We start from the raw sequence: 22,437 nt of genomic DNA on the forward strand, positions 1-22,437 counted from the left end.
AAATGTTTGCCCAAGTTTGTGGCTTTTCCTTAAAGCCTTCTCTGATGCTCCTTGTGTCATGTTTGATGTTAGCAGCAAGAGCGTAAATAGAGATGCTTTTTGGAAAATGTATTCCAGAGCTTACACGAAAGCTTTGGCTAGTTCAGCATCAAGCTGAAAGTTCAATCCCAGTCTCCCATGTGGATGGCAAGAAGCCAGTGACTTGAGCCATCGCCTGTGCTCCTTCCCAAGGTCTGCATCACAGGAAGCTAGGGTCAACAGCCAGAGGCAGGGACTTCCATGGAGGATGCAGGTGTGCTGTCTGCTGTGACCACATGGCTGTCTATGATGCTTGCAGCCTTTGTAAGAGGGCTGCTGAATGCCATGCAACTTCCTGGAATGAAAGAGTGCTTAGATTGTCTTTGAACTGCACTGTCCTTTTTCATTCTTACTGCTGCTTCCCACATGACAGCTGCCCCCACCTGTCATCTGGCAGCCAGAGTTGGTCTCAGGCTTCTCATCCCAGTCTGTCTTCTACAGTTAGGACAACAGTACTAACTGCTTGCTACAATAACACTGTTAACCTGGTAAGAGTGAGGAGTTATGCATTGCAGCTAAGTGATGAGTGCTGTCTCACTTCCGAACTATTCTTATTCCCTTTGGGGCATTTTCTCCCACCCCTCCTGCCTTTTCCCTGCTTCCTTTTACCTGAGAAGTACTTATACATTTTGAGTCTCAGACATCACTCTCTGGAAGCACCCACCCACCCCATCCCAGCCTTAAAGAATGTCCTTTGTTTTCCCACACCGCACTATATTTATCCCCACTTTAGTTCTTAAGGTGTGTTTTCACTCGTGTGTCCCCTGGTAAGCTCGATGATGAGCTGAGTAAATGGGTCATTCCAGCTGTGCTCTCAGCCAGTCTGCCAGCATTCCTGGCTGTCAGGTTCTTGTCTGTAAAATGAAATAATTTGATTGGATGACTTGAAAGAGTTCTTTCAACTTTAAAGAAAATTCTGATTTCTGAAAACAAGTTTCTTTTTTTTCTTTTTACATTTTATTATTATCATTTTATGATACAGTTCCATATTCCCTTATCACCTCCCCAATCTCCCCCCCCCCCCCCCCAGTTCCTCTATATCATTACTAACATATAGTTCTTTATACTCACTTATATGTCCATCATTGAAGGTATGGACAATGGCAGAGAGTCCAGAATCCTATCGTCAAGATATAGTAAACAGTTTCATTGTAAGTCCATCTTTGGAAGCAGAAATGCATACTACACTGCATCCTTACATCTGGATGTTAGTCTCCATTTCACAGCTACTGTACTTTTCCTTAAATGAAAAGTCATGATACAAAATCAACAATAGAAAGAAAAACAGAAATTTACAATGCCATGAAGTAAAATGACATGTTACTAGATATGACAGTCTCCATTACACAGCTACTATACATCCCCTTCAATGAAGAGCCACAAAACAAAATCAACATTCGGGAGAAAAAAGAAATTAACAACACCAAGGAGTGAAATAACATGCTATTAAATGACTAACGTATAACTGAAGAATGAAAATCAAGAACCTAGTTGAAGAAAATGAAAACAATTTTTTTTCCTATGTTCACTTAATATTACAGTTGCTGCATTTGAAACAAAGCTCATCTAATTTGCCCGATTAAAGAGTCAACAAGAATCTTTTTATACTTTCTCCTTGAGTGAGTGCCAGTTCTTTTGTTGCTATTTTCTTTTCACTAATGGCAGGAGGCCACTTTCATATAAGCGTATTGTTGCTCCCAGATAAGGCCTTTAGGAATGTCAAGCATTTGTTGTTTGCCAGGTTTCTTTTTCTCTGCATAAACTGAGGCACAACCACTATGTGCTCTTCTCCTTGGGTGACTATTGTTGCAAATCCTCTTTGCCCAGTAGTGTTTGCTGACATGTGGGCTAACAGTAGTTCTGAAAGGGCAGCATGATGCTGCCAGCAAGCTGAGTTGCAGTGTGGGACTGAATTGCTGTCATCTCTGTATTACATTTGAATCCCATTAACATGCTTAAAAGGGTCCGTGTGATATTTTTTGGAAGTTACCAGAACTGGGGCACCACCAGTTTGGGATGAGTTTAAGTTAAGAGTGAAGCAAGCAGTCACTGATTTTAAATCCCAAGTTAGTTGTATTTCCTGACTTTTGGTGCATTAAAGTACATTTTGCCCAACCATGTAACTGTTATGGCAAAACAAACATTCAGTATTGCATAAGAAAGCAGACATCTTGTCTGATTTTGTTGATTTGTTGCCAGTACTTCAGGAATTACTTCGTTCCTGATACTGAGATGAAATAATTTGGCAAGGGGTCAAGTCTGCCTAATCTTCAAGCATTTTGCTCCTGTGTGCTACCAAGTACATGTTGGGAAATCTTTTGGATTTGAGGGCCAAATCCTGCTTGCGTAAAATATTTTTCACAGTTTTTAAGTTCTGGATTTTTAGGCAAGATGTTTAACCTCCTCTGTCAGAATAAATCTGTTTTCTCATCAGTGAAATAGGGGTGCTAGTAATCAGCTTCACAGATGGCTGAGAACTAAGTATATGTGCAAAGATTGCATAAATCGTAGAGTGCTATAAATTTTGAATATATTGAAATCGGAAAATTTTTTTCTGCAGCAGTAATAATTTTCTGTAGTTCATTGCTGTCCACAATAGTTTTCTTATGAGCTAAAGAAAGCCTTTTGGAATATTCTGTCTAGTCTAGAGATTATTCAAGGTGATACTGAATCTCTTCTGGTTAATTCTATTTCACGTGGTTTAATAGTATGTAGTTTATCTGTTGCTTTGTAGAAAAAATTACCCTCCAAACTTAATAGTTGGAAGCAGCAATTGGCCTTAAGTAAGTGGCTTTGGCTGAGGTCTTTCTCAGCTACATGTGTCATCTCAGCTACATGGTGGGATGGGGAGTTCTGCTCATTTCCATGGTTGCTGGTATACCTTATAGGTCTGCTTCCACACTCCCTCCCTGGGCTCTGTTCCTGGGACTATCTGTGCACATGGCAGCTGGTTCCCCGCAGTGCAGGAGAAAGTGCCCAAGGCAGGACTGCCTTGTTCTGCTGATCTCACGCGTGACACACCATTGCCTCTGCTGTTCATCAGATGCTGCTCAGAAAGTCATGTCCGCTTTCCAGACTGGGGATGAGTACCAGCTATGGAGCCGTCGGCCACAAGTGGGTTCCAGTCAGCCTTGTTAGTATGGTCAGTCACAGTGGTGTAGACCTGATGTCCCAGATCTAGTTTTGTGATTCTGACTCACATCTTGTGGTTTTAATGTTCTCAAGTGAAAGGAGTTCTTTGTTAGAAGATGGTTCTGAAGGCTGTTTCACAGTGCCTTTTGGTTTCAGTGGAATAGTCTTGTTTGACCTATGGAGTCTGTTGTGCAAGCTATAATTTTTTGTTTTGGAAATTCTAGTTGGTACTTGATAGCTTGTAGTCACTATTTAGCCTTGCCAGAGAGTCCCAGGTATGTCCCAGCACATGGAGGAGGTTGTAGGTAATGATTCCATTGTCACATGTCAGCTCACATCACGGTTGTTCAGTCCCTCTAAGGAAGATTTTGGAGACGTTTAAGGCATCTTTTTTTATTTTGTTTTGACTACTTTGTTCACGGAAGGTTTTATGTTGGCTGTAAAAAAGGACAAATTGACTTAGAATTAATTTTTGTTAAACTGAAATAGATGTATTTTCCTTCCCTGTCTTTACTTTAAAAAAACAAAGCTCTTCTGTTTTTGAGGAACGAGCCTGGTTAGAGAGCAAACATCATAGGATTTGAGTCCTTATTTCAACTTGCATTTTAGACCCCTTTTGTTGTTGTTGTCGTTAAGTATGTGTTTGATGTTGGGAATTGATCTCACCATTTCTGACTTCAGGTTTCTCATATGATGTCTTGCTTTAAAATACAACTTCATTGTTTTTTCTCCTCCTGCAGGACAGTCTTGGTGGTAATAGCAAGACAGCAATGGTGGCGACTGTGAGTCCGGCAGCTGATAACTATGATGAAACCCTCTCCACCCTGCGGTACGCAGATCGTGCCAAGCACATCGTGAACCATGCTGTGGTGAATGAGGATCCCAACGCACGAATTATCCGGGATCTCCGGGAAGAAGTGGAGAAACTCCGAGAGCAGCTCACGAAGGCGGAGGTAAGAGGCACAGCCAAGCAGGGTCCTGTGCATCTGCGAAAACCTTGCCACCTTAGAGCTCAGATCATCTTCCCTGGGCTCCAGGTGCGGGGGTTGGATGGGGGAGCAACTTGGCTTACAAGGTGTACGTTTCCCACAGCACAAGACATCTAAAGTGGGAAGAAACAGAAGATTGTCAAATTTGAAATTCAGAGTTTTTGTAGGTGTTAAAAGGTTCAAATAAGAATACAAAGAGAATTGAGAAATGCTTTTCTTCATTTGTAGCCAGGGAGCAGACAAGCAAGAAGAGGTATAATAAATGAAGAAGAGGAGAGAGAGTAGGAACAAAGTGTATATCATTCAGTTTTCATGCCAAAACATGAGTGGACATGATTGGAAGAAGAATTCAGTAGATTTCTTAAAGATTTTCTCATGAATAACTGATAGGGTTTAGAACAGAAATTTTGAGGTGATCTTCCACATGTTAGAAGTCCAGCCTGTCCTTGTTGTGGGTTAATCGTATTTGTACCAAAAACGAATAAACAACAACAAAAAAATAAACCCTAGCTCAAGTACCCATCTATTTATTGGCCTCTGTTTTGTCAGTCCTCTGTGTATTCTGCAAAGGATGGTATCTTTGGTCCATTACTAAATTTGAGAACCTGCAAGATTCCAACCTACATTGAAACTCCTCTTGAAATGTAGATTGAGCTGTTATGAGCACGTCTATTCCACAGTTTTCTTACACTTGAGGGACTTTGCTGGGACTGCCCTCTTCTTCCAAATAACCATTTTTGGGGGGATTAAATCAGTAAAATACAGTTAGGAAAGTTATCTTAAGCATGCCATTGCCTGATGAAGTTTATCCCATTTTCAGAATTGTATGGTTCAGGGGTCTTAGGAAACTTGCTCCTATCTCCTTAGTATTAATAGCACCATGCAGTTTGCAACATGTACATATTCATTGGTCTGTATATCCTTGAATCCATTCCCAAGTCATCCAGGAAGACTCATGTGTATGAGGCTGGATACCTTATCTATTAGAAGTGAAAAAAAAAATGGAATGAAATCTTCACAGTAGGTTGGAAGAAAAGGAAGAAATATCCTTGCTTCTGAATGTACCTTGGATAGTTAGGTGCAATGGTGCTCTTCCCAGCAGCTGGGTGCCTGGCCTCAGGGTTGGCCCTTATTTTGAGTAGATAGCGACTTCAGTAAGCTCTGCAGCTGAGAGGAGGCAGATGGTCACTCAGGTCCTCGCTGAGTTGGAGAACTGTTTGCAGGGCTTTGTCCACGTGGTTTATGAAGTTAACATTTTGCTTGTAGGCAATGAAATCTCCGGAACTCAAAGACCGGCTGGAAGAATCTGAGAAGCTAATCCAGGAAATGACCGTGACCTGGGAGGAGAAATTAAGGAAGACTGAGGAGATTGCGCAGGTTTGTGTTTCCTGATTCTGTGGTGGTTTGCACACTGGGACTCAGCTGGTGTTTCTGACAAGTGTGACAAGCCGTAAAAGGAATCTAGATCTAAGACTGTCTGTAATTTACCAAACTAATTTTAAGGATAAAGTGGTATAATTACAAGAGATTATTAGGTAAGAAATAATTAACTTGTTAGTGTTGCCAATTTCAAAAGTATTTGTTTTTAAATGAAATAATTGCTTTGTAGTCTGAGACTCTGATCCCCTCATTAAATGATTTATAGACCTAAGGAACTTGCTGGGATTACAGCATCAGTAGTAATAGATACTAGATTATATGCTTCTTGCTTCCATGTGAGAACTCAGATACTACACTTGATCTTAGCCAAAAGGCCAAGAAGCAATCCATGTGGGAACTCAGTAAAAGTAATATAGAATGCCCAAGCCTGAGGTGTTTATCCTTTTGTAAGAAAACTTAATAAAGAGTTGTGAAATCTTAAGGTGGAAATGTTGGCATTGGTCTAGGAAGAACTAGTCAATTTTAGCATTGGGGAAAAATGCTAAAAAAAAGGTTAAAACTTCTTAATAAAAACCTAACTTCATGGCTTTCCTGCTACATGATTGTCCAACCTCTGTTTTGACAACCTACTGCTAGCTATTTACTTGAAATCTTCCTCCATTTCTACTCATTGGCTCTCAGTAGAAGTTACCCACCTGTATGTAGAAACTCACGGAGTCAGCATTTATTGGCTACCCTTGGGTATTGGGCCTATGCCAGCCCTCTTACCTGGGCTGTCTCTGCGATTTTCTCAGTCTCACAAGATAGGGACTGTCACTGCCCAGGAGACCTGAAGGAGGCTCCTGGCTCCAGCTTAGCTCTCAGCTCTTGCTGTTGCAGCCACTTGAGGAGTGAATCATCCAATACAAGGTCTTCCTCTCTGTCCTTCCTCCTCTCTGTATATCTGACTTTCCAATTAAAAAAAAAGTAAATTAAAAAGATCAACATTTGACTAATCTCTTACTTACATCTCTGCGTGAGCTTATCTTAAAACATTCCCCTGGCTGTGCAGAAGCAAACACGAGTGTACAGTCTCTTTCTCACTTTCTGTTTTTCAAAAGTAATGTCTGGTGTGGAACTATGAACTGTACTGTCTGAGCCCTTTTGGCTGCTATGCTCCTTGCTCCCAGGTGTCTCTTTCAAGTACATGGCCTTGCCTTATCCGACACCTTCTGCAACACCAGTTTTGCCAAACCATGTGGCTGGTGTTAGTGCCCCTGGGCCTTTTCCCCTCTTCTGTTGAGGAAGTTTGGTCTGTTAGTAGTCTGCCTCTTCCCAGTCAGGATTGGCTTTTATCTTGCTGTCACTGTAACTTTGCCTTGCAAATGAAGTAAAATAAATCCTAAAAAAAAAAGTGCTCACTTCACTGAAATCAAACCTTGAGATTATTAGGGGTTGGCAGACAACTGGTCTGGCCCTCATGCTCGTGAAGTTCTTTTGGAACACTGCTAAGCTCAGTTGTTTGTTGTGTTCTCTGTGGCTCAGCCAATAGAGCTGAATGGTCCTGACACAGACCATATGGTCCACAAAAGGCTGAAATACTTTCTACCTCACATGTTATAAAGTTAGCCCAGCCCCTGATATCAGAAGCAATATTTCATGCTATCTGTACATAATTGTATTATAAAGTACCTTTTGTGAGCCGTTTCCTAAATGTTGTGCACATTTGTAATTTTTTTCACATTTGTAAATTTTGAGAGGATTAAAAACTTTAAAATTTTGATGGGAAATATCTTAATGGACAATTTTCCATCACTGTACCTGGTTTTGTGTTTTTGCCACTGTATAATCTGAAGCAATAGAAAAATGTACAGGAAAGTAGAGTAAAACAGTAGTTTACTGAGCAAATTTTGAAAAATATATAGTGGAACTCTTTTCCTTATTTTATGTACATGGTTCGTTATCAAGGGCAATCTCCTCCTGGCACTAAGTCCTGAGAACGCAGCCTGATATTAATGTTGAACTGTCCAAGAAGAAATCTGTAGTTTCTTTTTGTTAGAACAGGCATTTGATTCAGAGACCAGGGGCCAAAATATCCCTCTCTGATTTTGTGGTAGCATTCTTCTGGGTGGGATCTGTTGATTGATCAAAGAAATGAAGATGATGTGCATAGACGTAAGAGAATTCTGGGCAGGCGTTTGGCCTTAAGACTGAAGCGCTAGGCAAGAGGCTCACATGGTTTACTAAGTGCCTGGCTTTAGCTCCACCTCTGGCTCCCCGGCCCAGCTGCCTGCCTGTGCAGAGCCTGAGGTTCTGCTACCCCAGCACAGGAGAGCAGGGTTGATTTGAAGCACTGAGTTAGGGGCGTCTGTCAAGTGAGCCACCAGACTGGGGACCTGTCTTCTGTGTGTCTCCTGCACTCTCTTCAAATACATGAATAAAAAGATGAGACTTAAAAGAATGGAAAGGAATAGTGAAATTCTGATGCTTTATTTTAATTATGTTGCAGCATGACTGTGTGGCCTTCACTGAGGACTTAGTTTTTTACCCCGTAATCAAAGGTCCTGGGTGACTGTAATTTCTCAGTACTTGGTGTTTATCCATAGTCAAAGATCTTATCCTGCCATAATTCTGCCTTAATCCTGAGGTGTCCAGTTGTGAAATCAGTGTGTGTCCTTGTACATTCTTGTATACGTTCCTGTATCATGTGATTTAGAACTAGACAGGCACACATAGAGCTTGAGTGTATGTGCAGGCTTTTTTTTTTTTTAAAGATTTATTTTTTTTTATTATTTTTTCATTGGAAAGGCGGATATTCAGAGAGGAGAGACAGAGAGGAAGATCTTCCGTCCGATGATTCACTCCCCAAGTGAGCACAACGGGCTGATACTATGCCGATCCGAAGCCAGGAGCCTCTTCCGGGTCTCCCACATGGGTGCAGGGTCCCAAAGCTTTGGGCCGTCCTCGACTGCTTTCCCAGGCCACAGGCAGGGAGCTGGAAGGGAAGCAGGGCTGCCGGGATTAGAACCGGCGCCCATATGGGATCCCGGGCGTGCAAGGCGAGGACCTTTAACCACTTGCGCCACCGCGCCGGGCCCTGTGCAGGCTTTTATCTGTTGATTTTAATTCTTTAACTGATACATGGAAATTGTGTATCTTTTTATGAAAAAGCTTTTTTTTTTTTTTTTTTTTTTTTTTTAAGGATTTAATTTTTTAAATCGGAGTGACAGAAAAGATGAGAATGGAGAGCCAATGGGCTGGGACAAAGGACCATGAGATCTGTGCTGAGGGATTTGGGCCTTTGTTCTGGCCTGGGCCAGAGCCTGGCTCTTGGGGAGGGTTAGGGCTGAGTAAAACACAGGTACGTGCTCATGGGTGTGGATTTAATACAAGGAAATAGATTCATTGCCAGATGAGCTCAGGATGTTAGAAATGTTTTAAGAAGGGAACCTGAGAACTTAGTTGTATACTTAATTGCTATTCCTAATGAACCGTATTTCTAAAATTAAACAATAATAAATGGATTTTATGTAGTTTGGAAAGATGAGAAAAATGCAATACTATATAATGTCACATCAGAAGATAGTGTTATATGAATTATAAATGTACTGAGTTGCTATGTGCTGTTATGAGATCTGTTATATCCTGCTGCCTCAGTTGCTGTGGAATTTTTATTTCTTTGACACATGCAGGAACGACAGAAACAGCTGGAGAGTCTTGGCATATCCCTGCAGTCTTCAGGAATCAAAGTTGGGGATGACAAATGTTTCCTTGTTAACCTAAATGCCGACCCTGCTCTGAACGAACTTCTGGTCTACTATCTAAAGGTGTGGTCCTGTGCTTTGTATATACTTTGCTGCTACAAAATAGAGTAATATCTGTTGGTGCTGTTTTAAACTTGGGGGACCATGAGAAGTGAAAAAGAAGAGAGACTGCAGATTGTTTTTATTTAGATACCTGATGTGTAGGACAACCTTTGGTTCCTCCAGTCAGTTTTCTGTTTTAGTCTTTGATGTTCAACTCAATATGAAAATAATATTCTGACAATAATCTATAACAAATGAAATAGCCCATCTATCATTTAATGTGATTGGTGCCAGGAAAATAAGGAAGTACCTTGGCAGCATAGAGGATGACTTTTAGGACCAAATGGTTGTGTTAGTAAATGAAAGCTTTTGTGGTTTATGTGAAGCCCATCTTTCCGTGGGCTATTTAATTCAAAAGGAAATCATAAAATTAGAGTTGTTACGACTAATTGGTATGATATTTGTTTTCAGTAACTCTTAGGAATAAAGGGGAGGGTAAGCCACTTACAGACTGAGAGGGTCAGAGTGTGGAACAGGAGAGAGATATTTGTGCACGTTCAAATCTTCAAATCTTGAAACATAATGGAAAGATGGGTAACAGTGTTAGAATGAGCATGAACCTGAAACATACCAGCACCAAGGAGGAGCACGCCAGCACTGCCATGGTCAAACCAGAGCCCAAGTAACCTTGGTGCAGCTCCAGCAGGGAATGGAGATGCATTAAGATGCAGTTTCTTGGGCCCGATGTGATAGCATAGTGGTTAAAGTCCTTGCCTTGAATGTGCCAGGATCCCGTATGGGTGCCAGTTCTGGTCCTGGCAGCTCCACTTCCCATCCAGCCCCCTGCTCGTGGCCTGGGAAAGCAGTCGAGGATGGCCCCAAGCCTTGGGACCCTGCATCCATGTGGGAGACCCGGAAGAGCTCCTGGCTTCTGGCTTCTGGCTTTGGATTGGCTCAGCTCCAGCCCATTGCGGCTGCTTGGGGAGTGAACCATCGGACAGAAGATCTTCCTCTCTATTTCTCCTCCTCTGTATATCTACCTTTCCAATAAAAAATAAATATATCTTTAAAAAAAAGGTGCAGTTTCTTTCCCCTAATGTGACCAGAGAGATAAAGCTCTAATGAGTTTCATCTCTTACAAACTAATAATAGAGAAGATTAGGGAAATGGCAGGATTTAATTTCTGAAAAATACTAAAGAAGTCTAACTCATTCTGTAGTTTTTCAGTTTTTTTCTCATTTGCGTAATTTTGATGAGACTGCTTTGTTAGAAATCTTGCACATTTTTTAAAAGATGTATTTATTTTTACTGGAAAGTCAGATTTACAGAGAAAAGCAGAGACAGATCTTCCAACTACTGATTCACTCCCCAAGTGGGCACATCAGCTGCAGCTGAGCTGATCTGAAGCCAGGTCCTTCTTCCTGGTCTCCCATGTGGGTACAGGGTCCCAAGGCTTTGGACCATCTTCTACTGCTTTTCCAGGCCACAGTCAGGGAGCTGGATGGGAAGTGGAGCAGCCAGAATATGAACTGGTGCCCATATGGGATCGTGGCGCATATAAGGTAAGGACCTTAGCCACTAGGCTACCACAGCACCACGATCAGTCTAGGCTCTGTTCCCTTATGAGTTACACTGAGTCTGATACATTCTGTAATGTATACACATTTCGGTTGTTGTTGAGTGGGAGGGAGGTATCCCCCATTTCTAGTCCAGTCTTCTCTTGGCTGCAGATTCTTACTTTGCAAATGAATGGAAGTACTTTCTGACCACCTTGTGAGGTTCCTGTAGTATTGGATAAATACGGGCACTTTATACACAAGAACACATACATATACAAAATATTCAACATTCTACTTTTTTTTTTTTATAGATTTGTTTATTTTTAATGGAAAGGCGGATATACAAAGAGGAGGAGAGACAGAGAGGAAGATCTTCCGTCCGATGGTTCACTCCCCAAGCGGCCGCAATGGCTGGAGCTGAGCCAGTCCTAAGGCACAAGCCAGGAGCTCTTCCAGGTTTCCTGTGCGGGTGCAGGGTCCCAAGGCTTTGGGCCATCCTCTACTGCTTTCCTAGGTCACAAGCAGGGAGCTGGAAGGGAAGTGGGGCCCATATAGGATCCTGGCCGTGCAAGGCGAGGATTTTTAACTACCATGCTATCGTGCCGGGCCCAACATTCTAGTGTGAGGCTGTGGAGACTTTTCTGCCAAGGGTCATTGGATATTTATAATGTCATTTGCCATATAAAATTATCAGCGGAAAAAATCAGTCTACTACAGATGAATTGAATTTTGAGTACCACCTGAGGTCACCCTGGCAGGACCAAACCATGTAGTTTTGTGGACCTTATATGCCCTGAGGGCCAGATGTTGTCCACCTCTGGATGTGGTACTTATATGCATGCTAGGCTTGTCTGTTAAAAATGATGTACTGTGGCTTCATTTTGTTTGCAAACAATGTTGGTAGCAGGAGGAGCTGCAGTCTCAGCCATGGCTAGTCATACTTGGAGAGAGATGCACTGTGAGAATTTGACTTCAGTTTCTAAGAACTGGGAGTTCTTTGGGGGTGTGATATAGTTCAAATTGGAATACATAATCCTCCCTCTTGCACCCAACTCCTCAGGAAAAACCTTGATTCATAGCTGTTCCTTCACTAAAAAGTTGAACAAAAGAGACTGTTCACAGCGTTCTGGAGAAGAGTGAAAGTGTTTCTGGTGTGGAGGTGTTTGGGTTCTGTTCCCGACTTTGTGGTCAGGCCTGTTTGGGTTTGAGGCAGCCTTGTTCCTTGGGTGCCCGCGCTCGCCCATGGCAGGAATGTGTTCATGACGAAGCACATTCACAAGTGTGCTTTCTGTCCCAGAACAGCTTTCTCTTCAGTGAAGTGATACCATGGTGCAGGGCGGAGGAATCTGGGGGCCATGCTTTTAAAAATGTCACTGCTCTCACATGCTCGGGTCGGTTTAAATGCTGGGCAGATGACTTCGGACCTTTGGGTGAGTTGAGCTGCCCATCTGTCGAGGAAGGCACTGCATTTAGACTTCTCTGAAATTCTTTCTGAGTCCAAGTTTTGTGGTTCTTTTAGAATTTAGAGTAGAATTTTCCATTTGCTCTTCCTAGTTTATTTTATACTGGCATCCGTAGGCATTATAGTCATCTACTCCGTAAAGAGACTGAGACACATGCCTGATTAACTTTACCAAGAGTATTCAACAGTTTGTGGAAATGGACACTATCTTTTGCATTTTCTTTCAAGATTTATCTGTTTTTATTTGAAAGGAAGAGGTACAGAAATAAAAGGGCAGAGAGAGAAAGAGATCTCACCTGCTGGTTCACTTCCCAGATGGCAGTAATGGCTGGGGCTGGACCAGTCTGAAGGCAGCAGCCAGGAGCTTCTGGGTCTCCCACATGATTGCAGTGGCCCAAGTACTTGGACCATCCTCCACTGCCTTACATGCCGTAAGCAGGGAGCTGGATTGGAAGAGCTGGGACATGAACTGGCATCCATATAGGATGCTAGCACTATAGGCAGAGGCTTAACCCGTATGCCATGGTGCCAGCCCTTAGTCTGTCCATTTTCCATGAATTTTCTGAAGTACCCTAATATCTAATTTTGATTATTTCATACTTTCATATCATTTAGGAACTTTCTAGGTAGTTTCTTATGCCAGCCTATGATACTTCTGTTTTTCCTTGTTGACATTTTCATTGCAGCACTTGGAGAGCAAAAAGTGGAGCTTATAATGCTAATTGACTAACTTAAGCATCTGATAGCAAGAGACAGGGCTGACATTTTGGAACTTGGTATTTCAAATTCCAGTGTGTAGTCCATCACATTGTGATAGGTTGTAATCTGAAGTAAGATTGAAATAGTCATTTATGAAGTGATCTTTCTGGTGAGGACCTTGTCTGTCTCTTATGTCTCCAGTGGCTCGGTGTTCGGTTCGTAATGATTGCTGAATATGGTGTTGAATGAAAAAAGTGAAATTTTCCTTTGAGAAATTGGGTTGGACCTGTGCATGTTTGAGTTAATATCATCTGTCTGATAATTTTGCAGTTTATTCCATGAAAAAATACTTGACAACCACCTCATATTGTGTCTTAATGTCCATTATTGTGAAAGATAGATGATTCTTATATAAGCTGTTATCTAAAGGAGGAGACAGTCTTTGTGTACAGTAAATCGTGCTGTTTGACTCTAGAGTATAATTAGTGTTCAGAAGAGGGAGAAATCAATGACTGGTGGTAGCAGTAGGTGTTGAAAGATGACTTTGTATACAGATGAAGAGAGAATTTCAGACCCCAAAAAAGTTATGTCATAGGGCACAGATGTCGACCTGAGCTGCTGTATGTACTGGGAGTGTGGGTGCAGGAGTTGGCTCCACACTCGGGCTCCATTCTAGGGTCAGGTGCAAGGCTTTTGCCACCTCTGCCTGCAAAGGACAGAAAGAATCCCAGGCATAGGTAGGACTGGGGCCTGTAATTCCTCATGGGAAGCAAAGAGATTCTACACAAAACTGACCCAAGGCAAGTGGAGTGCTTGGGGACATTTTTTGTCTTCCTTAAGTGATCTTGGACCCTTTTTCTCTAGTTTCTTTTTCCCTCTTGGGCCTCCTGTCCACCTTGCTGTTGGTGGTAGAAATGTTGGAGAGGGAAGAAAGAGGTAAGAGAAAGTGGAAGCATGCACAGAGTAGATGCTTTAGGTACCTTTGGCTTCACAAAAGTATTACTGCCATTTATACCCAATGAAGCCTGTCATCCAGGTTAACAAGCTGTGCTCACAGTGAGGAGTAGGCATGAGCCTGGAATATCCTGGATTGGATACACACTTGAGCATCTAACAGGTTATCATGAGGCAGTGCTAGATGCCAACTGCTTGCTGCCTTGCAAACACTACCACAGTGTTTTCAAGAAAAGAAACCTATGAAGAGGAGAAATGAGAATACTATTGTGGAGAGGCCATTTCATGAACTTGATATCCCTTAAGAGGTGGGTGTATTTTGGGGACAGAATGGATTGAGAAGGATGGCAGAAAACAGGAGAGAATTGTCTCCCACTGGGCCTGAGGAAATGCCAAGGGAGTGGAGGAAAATGAATGCTTATTTGTCTCCCTTCTTTTAAAAAATATTTCTTCTTATTGGTGAGGCAGTTTTACAGAGAGGAGAGACAGAGAAAGATCTTTCATCCACTGGTACACTCCCCAAATTGCTGCAAGGCTGGAACTGAGCTGATGTGAAGCCATGGGCCTCTCTGGGTCTTCTGTGCAGGTGCAGGGTCCCAAGACTTTGGACCATCCCTCACTGCTTTTTCAGACAACAAGCAGGAAGCTTGATGGAAAGTGGACATCCAGGACATGAACTGATGCCCTTATGGAATGCTGGCGCTTGCAGGCAGAGGATTAGCTAAATGAGCCATTGTAACAGCTCCCATTTGTCTTCTAATTTTTGTTTCATGCCTACATTCCAGACCTGTGTAAGTGCTTGGAAAACAGTGGGGAGTGACACGGGTTGTCCTGCACATTCACAGAGTTTCTGTGCTAGCTTTGGAAGTGGGTAGTTAGCCACGGTGTCATGGGAGGAGTTAATTTGACTAATGCAACAGTGATTGGGTACTGTTTTCTACTGTGGGTTCAGGAAAGACCTCTGAGAATGTGACATTGGAAGCTGAAGTAGAAGTGGTACAAAATAACATTTCAGATGGGAGAATGACCAGTGGTATTCAAGATGAGTTCACTGTACTTAAAGGCCAGAGAAAGACCTCTGTGAAGACGTAGTTAGGAGGCTGCTGTGTTCACCCAGGGAAGAGCTCCAGGAGGCTGTGGGAGTAGAGGTGGGAAACGAGCTGATTTTTAGACTGTTTTTGGAGGTAGAATCTGTAAGGATTCCTTGACTGACATGAGGTTAGGAGTAGGCTGATTAAGGAAGGAGAAAAGATACCAGGTAATGTCTAAGCTTTGTAGTCTACTAGTTAGGTGGTGGGGAAGCCATTGTTGTTGGGGAATGGAATAGATTATTTATTGGATCAGAAAAGATGGAGTTAAGAGTTGTATTTTGGCAATGATTCCCTTAGAAATGTCTTTAAACATCCATTCTGTATCAAATAGGAAAGAATAATGGTGCCTGGGACTGGGAGAATAGTAATGGAGGTGGAAAACCAGAACTAGAGTCTGTAGCTTTTGGTTGGTGACATAGGTTTAGTTTAATATTTTAAGCCACCAGAGTGGCTGAATTCATGTGAATGGGGTGGCAGACTATTTCCTGACCCCAGATGCCTTCCTATTTGCATGTGGCCCAGAAGCTTAGAATTGTTTTTCCTTTGTTAAATGATTTAAGGATGATGTCTTAGACATGCGAAAGTTGCATGAAATCCAAAATCTAGTGTTCATATGTAAAATTGTATTGAACTGCAGCTATACTTAATGATTTACATGTTTTCTGTGTGGTTTTTGCACTGTGAAGATGGATTTGCATTAGTTATGAGTAAGTCCCTGAAAAAATTCCCTACTTGCCAGAATTGCACCTGATCTGGCTGGATAGAAAGGCAAAGGTTCCTAAGAACTCATCTCAGGACCTGTCAACATTCAATCACATTTGGGCAGTTGAAGATTGAAGTGTAAGGGGGGTATAATGGTTAATGGATGTAACATCAGTTATAACATCAGTTTTCTGCATTAAGGATAAGTGTGCTAGCTTCCAAAAACAGGGGCTTAAAGAGTTTAGTTGGTAATCTTAATGTAAGAACGTATTTATTAAATCATTTGTGAGATTAGGGGAGACCATGATATGAAATAATTAGTTTTGCTAACACTTATATTTGAGTAGTTTTTACCTTTGTAGTTGACAAATTTTGATTTAGAACAGGTAAGTGATGTACAACTTAAATAACTAGCTGAAAAAATCAGTATGTTTGATAAATCATTGATAGATGGCTCATGCTTTGGAGTGGTATATAATATTTGTAATCAAGATTGTGGTAGAAAAATGAGTTATAGTATAGATACAAATGTAAAATTGTAATTTCTAAAAAAGTTATTTAATTGAAAGAATGACGGAGGGAAGGGAAAAGGAGGAGAGAGAAAGCAAAACAATATTAATCTCTATGATCTGCTGGTTCACTTTCTAATCTGCTGCAATGGCAGGGGACAGACCAGGCTGAAATCAGGAGCCTCGATCTCTGTCTCGATCTTTCAAGGCATGGCAAGGGCCCATATAATTGAGCCATTATCCCAGTGCTTATTGGCAGGGAGTTGAATAATAAGTGGAGCACCCAGGACTTAAATCAGTGCCCCAATATTGGATATTGACTCCACAAATGATGGCTAAATTCACTGTACCACAATGCTAGCTCCTAGTTTTAAGTGAAAAAATACAATTCAACTTTATGCATTATTTCTTATAAGAGAATGTAATCAATTTGAATTTCAGAGAAAGTTAGAGGTTCTTCCTACCATTTTATGTGCTATTACATTTTTTAGCTAATAGATTGATGTAAGAGGACTCAGTAGATGACTTCAGTTCGGGTACATGTAATAATGCAGTATTGATGAGTGAATTTGATTCTTTCTCAGGAACACACATTGATAGGGTCAGCAAATTCCCAAGATATCCAACTGTGTGGAATGGGAATTCTTCCTGAACATTGTATTATAGACATTACACCAGAAGGCCAGGTTATGCTGACTCCTCAAAAGAATACCAGGTAATGTATTGAATTAGTATTAATGTCACAATAAGTTTTACATTTTGTTGGTGTATGTGAAAGGCAGAGAGACAAAGAGACAGAGATCTTCTGTCCACTTGTTCATTCGCTTGATTGTCTGCATCAGCCAAGGCTAGGACAGGTGAAGCTGGGAATGGACACTCAGTCCAGCTTCTTCATGTGGCTGGCAGGAAACTCAACTACTCGAGCCATCACTGTTGTCTTCCAAGATATGGAGTAGCAGGAAACTGGAATTGAGAATAGAACTGGGATTCAAACCAGCCACTGTGGTAAGGGATGCCTGTGTCCCAAGTAACTGTGCCAAACACTTATTCATGTTGCTGTAATTTGTAACAGGAAGAAACAGGAATAGGAGATGTTTTGCCCTCATTTGCTATTGTTTTTAAGTTCATTTAAGACATTCAGTGGGTGGCCAGTGCCTTTATATTTAGCTTTTTAGCATCTCCCATTACCATTCCTGCCTTCTGTACTATCCAACAAGACCCTGTTTAGGCCTGGGACAAGCTTTGGTTAGAATTCCTGCCAAAACTGTAAGCTGCCTCCTGATCTACTCACTGCATAACTGGAAGAGTTTCTTTTGTTTTTGGTTAAAAAAAAATCCCTTGTTCTTTTCCTCTGTGTCTGCCATTCCTTTGGCTTGCTAACTCCTGTTTGACCTTCTGGGTTAAGCGCCATCCTTATCCCTGCTTAGTGTGCATTGAGTGCCCTTCCCCATAGTCTTTGTGCTTCCTGCTAGGTTAGCACCTGTTGTGTTCTGAGCTGTTAACTCATATAAACCATTCGGCCGTGAGCTCCTTGAGGACAAGTCCTTTCTTGTTTGATTCTCTGTCCCTTGCATAAGACTAGCATGTAGGTGATCAGTAGACAGTGAATAGATGTAGTATTTTATATAATTTCTGATTTTCATAATTTCTTTTGCCATTGTTTTTCTATGAGATTATTAACAGTCTATTATAAAACTGAATACATGTCTTGTAACTGGTAAAAATGGTTAACTGAATTACCTCGGTTTTCTATGTGTTGACTTTTTAATTCTATGATATAAAAAACAAATTCTTACATCCAGATGAAATCATCCCTGATTTCATCCATAAATCTTGCTCCAGATACTTGGTAAAGCGTACAGGCGAGGAAGCACAGAGGGTGGCAGCTGAACTGGCCCTTGTATCAGGCCCTGCTGCTGCTTTGTCAGGTTCAGTCACAGATGCTTTCAAGTATTTAATCCTAGGAGTACTTCCATTTTCTCAGAGTGTTTAGTGTATAGGAGTACCTGTCTTTTAGACCCTCTTTAAAGTTATGTAGCAAAGCCCACATCTTTCTCCGTCTCTTTCATTGAGTTGCCCCAGACTCCTCAGGTTGAGTCTTGGTGCTTGGTAGGAGTAGTAAACCCAGCTTGTTCAACTGCAGGAATATTCCTCGGGTATTTGGTTGGAGGACATTGACACTGCTTTAAAAATTCTGATTGTCACTGATAGCCAATACTGCCAGTTGGTTTCCTCAGAGTGGCAAAGTGAAAGGTTTTGCTGGGTCCATTTTTGAGTCTGAAATGTCTGTTTCTGTAGATTAGATATTCCTCATACGTCAGTATGCGTTAAATGTTTATGTGTACTTCTCATTTTGTCGCCTGAAATATTAACATATGCTTGTGGTGAAAACTTTAAAAAATTAGAGATTTACTGCTTAACTGAGGGATTTAAATTTTTAAATTAAATTCTCAGGTGAAATATTTAATTTTTTAAAATTGTGAATATACGGTAGTAAATATTCTGGTTACTACCAGCGATATTTGGTACCATTATTTTACTTTGTGCAAAAGCATTAGTCTTAACAGTCTGCATAGGCATCAACAGAGTGAGAAGGAGCCTTATAACCTTAATGTTATTATGGTTTTTGTCTTGGAGCCCCCATGTATATTACAGTGTAAGTGACGTATATTCATAATCTATAATATATACTACCTATTTACTAAGCATGGCTCTTTAAACATGTTGATGTTGTTGCTGTTATTAAATTTCTCATTAATTTTGAGAAATTTGTGTCCTAAACGCTGAAATCTTGTGGGTTTTAGCAGGTCCCTTTCATCATTCTATATGAGTGTAATTTCTGGTTTTACTTTGAATAACAGAATTATAGGAGCATAAAGATCAGTTATTGTTAGTGTTACAGAATTCAAATCTAGATAGGAAGTAATCTTTGTTACTTTGTATGCATATACATAAAACTCATGAGTTGTTTAAAGCCACCTAAGTGATTTATTATAGCTTTATTGAATTTAAAATAAGATACTGAATGCTGAGGGGATCAGCATCCTTTACAGAGGAAATGGAAACCCAGCTGGACTTGGATTGCTGAGTAATATTTGGGTGGATGAAAGAGGGATAGGAGCCTTATTCCAGTAAGTCAGGATTTGGAGGACAAGATGATCATGTTCAGTGTACAGAAAATCCTAGAAGCTGAGCTTCAACTAGAAAAGGGAAGGGAGAAGTTGAACACAGCTTTCCTGGGTAGGGCCTACACTGTTGCAGTTGGTCCTGGTATCCTGTATCTTAGTGAAGGAGTAGTTCAGCACAGGGAAAGCACGAGGAGATAGATAGTAACAGTTTTATAGTTACAAGCACAATTTTTCATTTATTTCCTACCCTTCCAAATTCTTCCCTTAATTGCGTTCTACCTACTATTTCTGGTCTTAAAAATCTTGAGTCCAGGCAAGCAGCCCTGTGGAACTGGCACATCCTCTTTCTGTTGGTAGAATGTGACCTTCTTTCTGTGTTTTAGGATGTTACGGAAGAAATGAATCTGGGTTTTGTTTCTCAATACTGGTATCTAGATATTTCTAGAGTCCATTTGTTTGGGACTCTATATAAATGGGACATGCATGGTTCAGTTGCATGTATAGTGTTACCAGGTTTTTGTTATTGGCTGTAGTGGTCCCATATTTATTCCTTTATGTATGAATTACTTAAAAAATGTAATTGGGATTAGAAGATGAGTTTATTTTGTAACAATTTTTTGTTTGAAATCCCAACGTTTTCCAGAAACTCTTTGGAGAACCCCTCGTACAGCATAGCAAGTTTAGAACTTTGAAGATTAGTGGATATTGATCTCTAATGCAAAGCAGTATAAACATGTTGGATATAAGTTATATAACATGTAGAAGCTTGAAAAGGGGAAGATAAACTGTTAAATTTACTATGCTGAGCATTTTGGATCAGCCAGCAAAGAAATAGATGCAAATATTAAAATTTTCTAAGGGCAGGTTTAGTTTTTCTGTGATGACTATACCTCTGTATAATGTTGGAACATGGCAGCAGAAGGCATGATACTTGTTGCTCACACTTGACCTTCTCTTCCACACAGAACATGTGTAAATGGCTCTTCAGTCTCCAGTCCGATCCAGCTACATCATGGGGACAGGATATTGTGGGGAAACAACCATTTCTTCAGGTAGGAAGACCCTGAGAAAGGACCATTATTGAAATATAAGAATACGTATTTATAAACCTTATAAGACAATATGTTGAATGAATATATGCATGTTGTATATATGTTTTATGTTTGCTCACTACATAGCTGTTGTCTAAATCTTAGCATAGGAGCTGTGTGCTCCGAAATATTAAGGTTACTTACATGTTTTTTCCTTTTTATTTTCCAGTGAAAGATGAGTCATCTGGTCATAGAATTCATAAATTCTTTTTGTACAAGTCTCTCTAGTTTATTGTTTTTTTTTTCTTTTTACTGAAAGATGGTTGTACTTTTAGTCTCATTATCTATAACATAAAATGGTTATTTATTTTAGGAATATTTTAAGCTGCAAACTATGTCAGACTTGACCATCATGAGTTAAGCAGATTATTTTTGTTTTCCAACAGAACAGGAAACCCAAAGGAAGGTGGTGATTAGCTTTGACTAAGACTCTCAAAAATGCTATGGCTGAAGGCCTGTTGGTGTCTGGGCATGTGCCTGTAGTATGAAGGTGGCCACACCACTCAAAAGTCAATACAGCATTCAGACACATGACAAGAAAGAGAGAATGCTGACATTCCCTGCAGCCCATTCAAAAAGTAAAAGTAGACGTGTTTCTGGAGTGCTCAGCAGTGTTGAGCTTACTTACCCCCCCTTTGCTAGAATTTGCCTCTTAGCTGCAAGGGAGGCTGTGAAAGAATATTCTGTGAAACTCCACACACTGTTGCCTGAATAAAATGTGGGAATTTGTTGTGTTGGCAAAGCTGAGGCAGGCTGGATTTTGTCTAGGAGTTAAGTCTTGTTTGTTTTGCTGACGGTGGTCAGTGTGTTTCCTATGTCAAAATGACTTACTTACAGGCAGAAGACTTTGTAGGCCAGATAGTGTTTCAACTCTTGAGAATAGGGTGGATGAATTCAAAAAACTTAGAAAATTTCTTTTGATTTTTTTTCTCTCTTCCTAAATTTAATCCAGTATCAGTTGTATAGCCTAATACTCAAAACCTTTATGGTTTAAGCTAAATTGATCTCCCCAGCTTTCTCTCTGAACTGACGTTATGTAAATTTTGTGTAGCTCTGTGCGGTTTTTCCCAGTTTCTCCAGAAACTGTGAGCCTTCCTGGTTTCCCATGTTGTTCCCGCTGTCCTACTTCTGTTTATCCTTTCTTACTGTGGTCCTGAAGTGGTGCTCAGCTTTTCTTTAACCTTGACCTTATGATGCCTGCCTGGCCTATGCCATACTTCTGTTATAATTATTTGCATGCAAGGGTTTTAGTTGTATTATCATAATGTGGAGTTCCTGAGTTACAGCAGTTGCCTTGTACTTCTGTGATATTTCTTTGGCATCAAGCAAATGCCAGTATTTAATGACTGGATTAAATAAGTCCCTACTTCGATTTTGAAAATATTTTTTTCCCCACCAAGACTCAATTTGCCCAAAAAGAAGAAGAAACCAGAACGAGAGGATGAGGAGCAAGATGTTTCCCCAAAGAATGACAACAGTTCTGAGCAGCTGGATGTGGATGGGGACTCCTCCAGTGAGGTCTCCAGTGAGATTAACTTCAATTTTGAATATGCACAGATGGAGGTCACCATGAAGGCCTTGGGCAGTAACGGTAAGCAAGTCTTCAGTACATTGCTGAGTCTTCTCAAGTTGGTCTCTGTACTCTATGGTGTGTGTGTGTGTTTTGCTTTAAAAAATTGTGGAAAGTTTTATTTGGCTTTCATTGTTCGATCACTGTTAACTTTATTGTCATTGATACAGTTTATCAGACTTGAAACTTGACTAGCACTGGTTTACTCTTGTGATATCATAATTGTGTATGTTATATCCTGTAGATTTGCCTTTTCTTTATTGATGGCAGGATATAATTCAGAATAGGTAGTATAAGTCATTGTAAAT

General features: G+C 40.8%; 1 protein-coding gene and 1 pseudogene across 2 annotated transcripts in view; one reads left to right on the forward strand and one right to left on the reverse strand.

The window, feature by feature from the left end:
* KIF13B (kinesin family member 13B) overlaps window positions 1-22,437 on the forward strand; it is a 174,799-nt gene that overhangs the window by 78,704 nt on the left and 73,658 nt on the right. For both annotated transcript variants that reach the window (XM_040966250.1, XM_040966251.1), the window contains exons 11-16: window positions 3,951-4,163; window positions 5,466-5,576; window positions 9,251-9,385; window positions 16,925-17,055; window positions 20,434-20,520; window positions 21,960-22,150. In XM_040966250.1, the coding sequence (XP_040822184.1) occupies window positions 3,951-4,163; window positions 5,466-5,576; window positions 9,251-9,385; window positions 16,925-17,055; window positions 20,434-20,520; window positions 21,960-22,150 (868 nt within the window). The remainder of the gene's footprint in view (window positions 1-3,950; window positions 4,164-5,465; window positions 5,577-9,250; window positions 9,386-16,924; window positions 17,056-20,433; window positions 20,521-21,959; window positions 22,151-22,437) is intronic.
* Window positions 5,881-5,965, reverse strand: LOC121146932 (annotated as a pseudogene).

The sequence above is a fragment of the Ochotona curzoniae genome, unplaced genomic scaffold (genome assembly GCF_017591425.1).
Source record: "Ochotona curzoniae isolate NIBS_2020 unplaced genomic scaffold, NIBS_Ocur_1.0 scaffold_4505, whole genome shotgun sequence".
NCBI classification, from domain to species: domain Eukaryota; kingdom Metazoa; phylum Chordata; class Mammalia; order Lagomorpha; family Ochotonidae; genus Ochotona; species Ochotona curzoniae.